The 8234-nt window shown below is 40.9% G+C and overlaps 1 protein-coding gene across 4 annotated transcripts in view; it reads right to left on the bottom strand.

The window, feature by feature from the left end:
• Positions 1-1202: 1202 nt before the first annotated feature.
• LOC135108307 (complexin-like) overlaps positions 1203-8234 on the bottom strand; it is a 143130-nt gene continuing 136098 nt past the window's right edge. For all 4 annotated transcript variants that reach the window (XM_064019134.1, XM_064019131.1, XM_064019136.1 and 1 more), the window contains one exon: positions 1203-7811. In XM_064019134.1, the coding sequence (XP_063875204.1) occupies positions 7792-7811 (20 nt within the window). In that variant the 3' untranslated portion in view covers positions 1203-7791. The remainder of the gene's footprint in view (positions 7812-8234) is intronic.

Genomic DNA, 8234 nt, shown 5'->3' with positions numbered 1-8234 from the left:
ACGGTTCACATGCCCCTTACACACAACGAAATAAACATACCTTACAGATCGGGCAGTCGCCGGTTGCTTCGGCTGCCTGGGTCCCGCCCATAATTATGGTCTGTTGTTGTGGCGGAGGCGGCGGCGGCGGTTGCTGGACCATCATGATGGTAGGAGGAGGAGCTGGAGCCTGCGCTACTGAAATCATGCTTGAAACTCTTGGTGTGTGACTGTAAAGATAAGAACACAAATTTTCATAAATATTTTGCAAGATAAACCACCATCATGCTTGAAACTCTTGGTGTGTGACTGTAAAGATAAGAACACAAATTTTCATAAATATTTCGTAAGATTAACCACCGCCTAACTGTTAACATCTCGTATCTTTTCTTCAGGAGAAGCATTAAGGTATAAAAACACGAAGTTTTAGTTATCCTGGCAATCCGAGTTCTGTGCATTGTGACCACTGATACCTTCTGAAGACAATTATAGTCCATATGTCCATATAGTCCTTTATGTCAGTCACGTAGCACATGGGCATCAAGTTCCCACATCAAACACTCACCAGGTGAAGAGGAACTGAACTGCTCAGTAAGGCAGCTCAGTGACTTGACACCACCACAGTTTTCGCTTCCTCGTCCTGCAATCCACACGCTACCGGTCACCCTCCTCAACTCTCGACACTCCCACACTGATCTGGTTTGGGTCAGCGAGGCTTCATTACGTGTGCTTCGAATAAGATAAACTAGCTTTAGGCTTCGTGCGTATGTAATTGATTGATTCATCAATGAAAAAAAAGGGAAGGCGCGCAACATCGCGTGTGTGTGTGTTTATATATATATATATATATATATATATATATATATATATATATATATATATATATATATATATATATATATATATATATATATATATATATACACTCACATACACAGAACTTTACTCTGATAGCGGCTGTGGCTGCTGTGGTGAATGGACTAACTTATTTTACTATTATTAAGCCATTACATTACCATACCATTATTTGGCAGCGCATCCTCATCAGTGTGGTGGGTGGTTCCAAAAGCACTAGTTTCTGTTGTGTGGGTCAACCTCAGTTGTATACAAACCCACAAGGCTCAGTTCATAGCTCACTGGCTCTGCGAGTCTCGAGTTTATTTGAAGCACGATAGTCGTCTTGATATTAAAATAAGGTGTGTTGAGGAAATGAAAGACTGGAGTCCTCTGTATCTTATTTATTACAATAGTGTGACTGCAAAGGGAGTGGCGGGCTTGCTCCGTGAGCAGAAATAAACAAAGGGATGATTTACCAACTAACTGTTCACATCACAGGTATTTTCAACATCGGTAAAACTACCTAAAGAAGACTGCTCTACCCATAACAATGATAAGAACTCATGCCGAAAACATTCTCAATTGTTTACATCTTTTTCTCAAGTAACTTACAGAAAACAGGGGCGAGGGTGGCTTGCTCTGGATATGTTTCTGGGCAGTTCTCTTGAACTCTTGTTTCAAAAATGTCAATAACTACAAATGCATCTGTATAATACATCTATAACTGTCATTTTCTAATGATATTACCAAAACTATTTCTTTCATATCAAATAAAGTTAAATAATATAATTTGATCTCCAACTACAATCTCATAAAACCTAAGTGTTATAAATCATTGACAATGAATCCTACACAAAAAAGGCCATGTTGATGTTCGCCCGGAGTGGAGAACACTCTCTAGTCAGTGTTACAAAAATAAGGATGCAGTTATCCGTCACAACCCGCCCGGCTGTGGCGCCTAAGGCCTGTGCGGCCCACCTCAGCGACCCAAGACATTCTTTAGTTGCAAAATTAGTGTATCTTCAGGAAGCATGAGAGTGACAGAGAAAGTGTTGCTTGATTCTAAGAATTAGAATTAGGTATAACTAAAACTCTCATAGGAAAGGAAAGGTCATACAACGGGAAACCCACAGAACACACCTTGTTGCTAGTTCCTACCAACTAGTGTTAGCTTTGGTAAACTGGAGAGTAGGGAGTGAAAGGGGAAAGCTGAGTGAAAAATACTAGGAGATGTAATGGATACATTTTTTTCTAGGAAACAGAAATTTACAGCAAGGCTTCTCACTTTTCTTACATTGAAAGAGGAAAGTGACAAATAAACAATTCAGACGGGCTTCCCGATTCACGTTTTCTATAAACTTTCTAACCTTAGATAATGATTTATAGTAACGCTTCATTATATAATTATTTACTCATGTTCACAAGACATGCACAACACTGACAGAAATACAGGACCAGGCTACGAAGGAAGTCATCCTACGAGTATATCAAGAAGTAGCAGTGCATAGTTAGTAGGTCATGATGGTCCTCCGGCGGGCACCCCGCAACCCTTCCTCGAAAAATACTACGAACGCAAGCTAAGAGATTACAAAGAATACTTAACGTGCAGCTGATTACACTACATCGTGAATTTAAGTAAGTACTTTGATACGATAACTGATATGTGTACTTTAAACTTAAATGAAATACGGAATGATCTCCAAAGTGGCAATAAAGCAGCTGTTCGATACTCTGAATGTTGCGTAAACCATCAAGACGCAAAATAAAAAAACTCAAGCTGGAGGGAACGGCAGCCCAGCTAACGCCGAGGTTCCTTATCTTTCCATACAGCAGACATAGCAGACCCCAAGACCTGTGTTGGTGGTGTGAGCTGTGAGAGCAGAGTGAGGCGAGTGCTGGCTAAGGAAGAATATTAAAGGTTGCGTTGTGTTACTTTTTTTCAGGTTTTGCTTTTTTATGTATATCACCATTGCTTCTTTTTTCGGCTCAACTGGAAGGTAACATCGTAAACGTACGGAATAAATGACGAGCCTTGTCGCTTCGCGGGAAGACAGGAGACATGACCTGCACCGCCCGGGCAGTAGAGTTCCTCCAGCCCTCACTGGTCTTCGCTCTTTGAGTCTGAAGGAATATCTTGCCCAGGTCAGTCCCAGGCATTAAAACCTTTCTTCCTTTCAACGGTTTACTCTCGGTAGCATCGTGATTACTCTTAAACCCCCGGAAATTAACCTGACATTGAGAAAATTCCTCCCTGGTGTTAATGAAGCGTTAGTCGTCGCATTGTGCACGGCTCGGTCTTGAGGACCCTCGTGAGACCGTGTCAGGTTCCACTCAGGCCAGGTAACAAACACTTTTATCCTGCCACGGGTATTAATATCTACGGTTTTGTTATCATTTAGTTTATCAGTTATATCATTGTTTCATTCCTAAGACGATACGGTCCACAAGACATGTACATAAATGTTTATAAATCAGGTAAGAACATCCGTCCTGGACACATACCGTTCCTATACTCAAGTGACATTAACAGCCAGTGAGAATGGCGCTCTGTTACACACAGCAACATTCTAATTGGCTTTCTAGGGACTAAAGAAATACAGTGAGCTCCTGAAGAAGGCAAAGTAGCTTATAAGCATACACGTCTTATATGTTATATGTAATTTATGATATTCCACAATTATTTCTTATATGTATTATTTTTAGTAGCATCGTATCATTTGAATTTTTTTTTACCCAACAAGAAATGGTAAGAGTTCGTGAAAAGGTCAAATGGAGCATCCAGAGAATGTTACAACAAGGCTATAGATTTTGCCCTAGGCGAGAGCTCACCGTACGAGGAAGAGGGGTGGAGGGTGGTAGTCAGAAGGAGGTGAAGGAAGGAAGAAAGCAAGGAATGCAGAGATAAATCAGAGGAGAGATCCAACTGAGAAAGTCATATAGGAGAGAGAGAGAGAGAGAGAGAGAGAGAGAGAGAGAGAGAGAGAGAGAGAGAGAGAGAGAGAATTAACTCGTGTAGTTCCTACCGGATTACAATGACTAACAACCATAATTCGCTAGTAGTATCTGGCTATCAAATCAACAACAACGGTAGTTAACAACAAGGGTCAGAACAACTTGTCTAGATGAAAAAGTAATTTAGGGTATGATTCTGGCTTCAGTAAGCAAAAGTCTACAAATTTATTTTCTCTTTTCACGGAAGAGACACGTTGCAGGACTCCATCTGCTGGTGAATCTCATTAATTTTAGTCGATTGGTAAATCCCTTTGATCTATTGTAACGCGCAGAAAAAAAAGATAAAATAAATAAATAAATAAATAAATAAAAATAAATAATAATAATAATAACAATAATAATAATAATAATAAATTCATACATTTCAAGCAAGACTTTAAAACTCATAGTAAAGCTAAGGAAAATAATCATTGTCGTAATACAATATACATGTTGATCGCTAAATATGTTACTAACAGGACAAGTCGCTTGGTTATTTTGATTTGTGTTGTTGCCAGACGTATCGCATACTCGACTAGGGTGCGTGACGACAATGATGTATCGTGTTCAAACTTCACTTGTTACTTTCATCAAGGCAATCTGCTAGGGATAGGGTGTGGCTGTCGGGGCCCAGTAGCTCCTGCCACCTGTTCTCCTTCGCCGGGGCTTCCTGGTACTCTGGTCCGCACCTTATTCCAGCACTGCTCAGGGATATGTCAGCCTCGCTTTTAGAAATAGTGTGTGACAGTGTTTCGGAAAGATGAAAATCAGCGAAATGAAGTGGTTTTCGAGGTGAGTCAGCCCAAAAGTGGAGCAGCCTGCCCTGCCCCTCGCTGCGCAGGTCCAGTCAGCGCGCAGCGACGAGCGGCGGCCACCTCGGCCTCGTCAACTTTGGTTCATCATGCGCCAAGTATCGGCCTCTATCACCTAAGGATTACGTTATGTGCACTAGTGTTGCTCCCCTTCATGGTGCCCTGACATCAAACTTCCCTTTGTATACATATGTTTCAGAAAATTTAATCTCAGGAAAATATTTACTGTGAAGGAAGCCATGACTTACGTACTACTCATTCATTATGCATGTACCTCATTAGCCATACTTCTCACAAGAGTATCAGAGATTCGAACAAAGCTATAAACACATCTAGGTGAGGCTAGTATATATACATATAGACAACACACACCACGACGACACTGCATGTTGTCCGAGTCCGGAGCGGCCTAAGAGCAGAGAGGGACACACCAACGAGGTGGCTAGAGTCGGAATCGGGAAACTTGCAGTGTTTGATACTTGGCAACATTACATCACGTATGGGCACAGCATATGTATATCTGCACGTAAACATGGCAATATACATATGCATAAACACTTCTGTCTCAAGATAACAATTGTGATTTAAAGACTGACGCCTGCTAATAACAACAGGGTGTAGTTTTGCTCACGATACATCGTCACACACACGCACGCGCTCTGGCCAACCTTGGGTGCTGGCTCTCACCAACCTACCTATACAGAACAAAGAAATGACTTAAGGCAAATATAAAATCTATTATAAAATGTCGGAAATATGCATCAAGTACGGACGCTTGCTTCCCCCCTAATGCTTGGAATTGCAGAATTACACTGATAAACAATTACTACGCGTTATCTAACAATATTTAATTTTTTTTTTTCAAAAGATAGTTGTTTATATTGAACTCCATTGGATGCATTTTCTAGTTATGATTAACAGATAATGTTTTATCACTTTATACTGAAACAATCAGTTATTGAAGTAATTTGTGGAGTCAAAGTAGCATGAATGTGGGTTACTGCCAAACCGTCTCTCCCGTCAAGTGAGAATCGTAGTAGCATTTTAGCCGCCAAGGTCACACGTCTTATATACACAACATATACATGATTTAAACAAACAAGATAATACACAAAAAATCGTCTTTTAAACATCATGAAATTAAGAGACAAGATACTCAGGTTTCCACGGACACGAGAAGAGTGCCACGGGGCTCCTCTCTCCCTCGGGTGGCTGGCCACGGCATAGGGCACCGCCAGGGGGAGGGAGTGTGGCCCCGAGACACTCGCTGCACAACACATTTGACAGTACTGTAAAATCAACAGCTTTTGGAGTGACATTTTTGGCGGGCAATCTCCTACTCATCACCCTCTGTAGTAAACTGCAATATGAATGTTACGAGAGGAAGAATCTGACCAGGCTAATTGGTAGATGTGTATGCTCCCGGTGACAAGTGTTGGTGGATCCCAGTCATGCATGAGGCCAAACGAAACAAATACTGTTATTGAATATCAACTCAGTATGAACTTTTACGTTATATTTTCAAACGAAAGGTTTAGCTTTGAAGGATAATCAAGAATGTTATCTCCACTGAAAAATTTCCCCTGGGCATGAAGGGTAACTCATGCTTGACACTTTGCGAGCATAGACATGTCCAAAATTATCTAGTTACTTTTGAAACTATCTTTATTTAGTTATCTCATCGTGTGTGTGTGTGTGTGTGTGTGTGTGTGTGTGTGTGTGTGTGTGTGTGTGTGTGTGTGTATTTAGAGATTTGTCTACTTATTTTTGTAAGACAATTTTGTTGCATGAGTAAAGTTTTGAAACATCTAATAGTTTAGTAGTCAAATGTATTGCACTGAAGTAACTGAAATGTCATACCCTGAAGTTCGAAAATTCTAAATTAAGTGGTGATTCAACAGACGCTGTAAAACAGACCTGTTTTGACCAATCATGAGAAGTGCAAATCCAGCAATGACAAACAGACATAGGCTAGTTGCTTCTACATGCAGTCAAATGCCCTGACCTTAACATATCCTTAATTTCATAAGTACAACGTAACCTCAACTTCATTAACACACTGGTAATAAACAAGCTAGACGAACGGAGATTTCGATGATCGACGATTAAGTTGGGTTACACCTCGGTAACAACTTGAACTTAGAAGCTGGCGCGGTAGTGCCCGTCCTCGCCTCCGGGCGGGGCACCACACCATAGGGGTCTGCTCAACCAAGGGAAGGCGGGCAGCAGGCACCATGGATAAAGATGTCGGCTGGATAAGTCTACTTGAGAAAATGTACGCATCCACCTCTCTTACGTCTAAATTTTGAACACGTAAAACTTGACTCACTATCTAAACTTGACCAGACTGGAGAACATGGCTCGAAACTATTGGTGGTGACGCTAGTGACGATGAAGAAGCAGCTGCCGCACCAGCGAGCATCTTTTACCATCTGCCTCTCTGACCTGACATGAGTAAAACTTCCTATATGAAAAGGGTACATTGTTTAACGATCTCACTTTACCATTTGGTAGCACTTGTAAGAAAGGGGACACTATATACAAAATCACTTTCAAGTAAAGGCTCTTATAAATAGATTTTTTTTTCGTAGGAAGGCAAGTGAAAGTGCACTGAGAACTCAGGTCTTCGTGAATCAGCTACACAGCATTCCTACTGTTGAATCATTTACTCATAACCAGATGACAAGCGAGGAAATAAAATCGAAGCATTTTCTCCTTCACTCATATGTTCGTTTTTCTTCTTAACGAAAAGGACTAGAAATGTATGAGTTAGGTATTTGGCAACTTAACAGATTAAGTACCATTATTTTCATGACTGTCTAAGTCTTCCAGTATGTTAACGTTATCTTTTCTGTAAAGATGGTGGTGGCAGTCTTAGGACAAGCTATGGTGGACTAGCCTGCTGTCACTAGAGGTCTTATATTGTACCTGGTATGAATGTTCATGAACTGTTCGCTTCAAACTCTAAAGGCTGGAAACAAATCTGGTTGTTGTCGCTGATAGAATACAATGAACTCTGGTGCAGTTGTTCAGCCCGGAGGAGAAGACAGGAGTACCGCAGCCAGGGGTAGAGAGAGATAGTGGTAAAGTCGTCGCCCTAGAAAGGAGACGGTTGTAGGCCTTTCATGTTGCATAGCGGCGGGAGGACCCACAGGGTAGCCTGAGGAGGCCCTTACTGCAGGACGCACTTGCCTGTAGAAAAGGAGGGTGTGTCAGCAAGAGTCCTTTCTGTCATGCACGCTCATTTAGTTCACACAGAGGTGTTGTGGCTAATGGAAAGCTGCGCTTGTGTATGTGTGCCGCGTGAGGTGCTTGTGGTGTGGCCTGACTACCAGCTGAATGAGTGATGTCTCAACTGTGTTTCAGCTTTCCTCTACTATATATATACATAAGTATATATAAATATCTATTTATTTATCTATTTATTATTTATAAAGAACTTTAATCTTTGCTATGATATTATTTCATGAGGTAAGAACAACTTCCTATTTTCTAAAAGTACTGTGTGCAAGTTTGTCTCTTGACATTATTATATGATGTTCATACAAAATTCTCATTAGATAATTTTCTTTCCTTAAGATCGGTGTTCAGTGTATTTCATCTTGCAACCATAAC

The sequence above is a fragment of the Scylla paramamosain genome, chromosome 17, assembly GCF_035594125.1.
Source record: "Scylla paramamosain isolate STU-SP2022 chromosome 17, ASM3559412v1, whole genome shotgun sequence".
Lineage (NCBI taxonomy): Eukaryota > Metazoa > Arthropoda > Malacostraca > Decapoda > Portunidae > Scylla > Scylla paramamosain.
The sequence above is the reverse complement of the archived record's forward strand: the minus strand, read 5'-3'. Positions and strand labels throughout refer to the sequence as shown.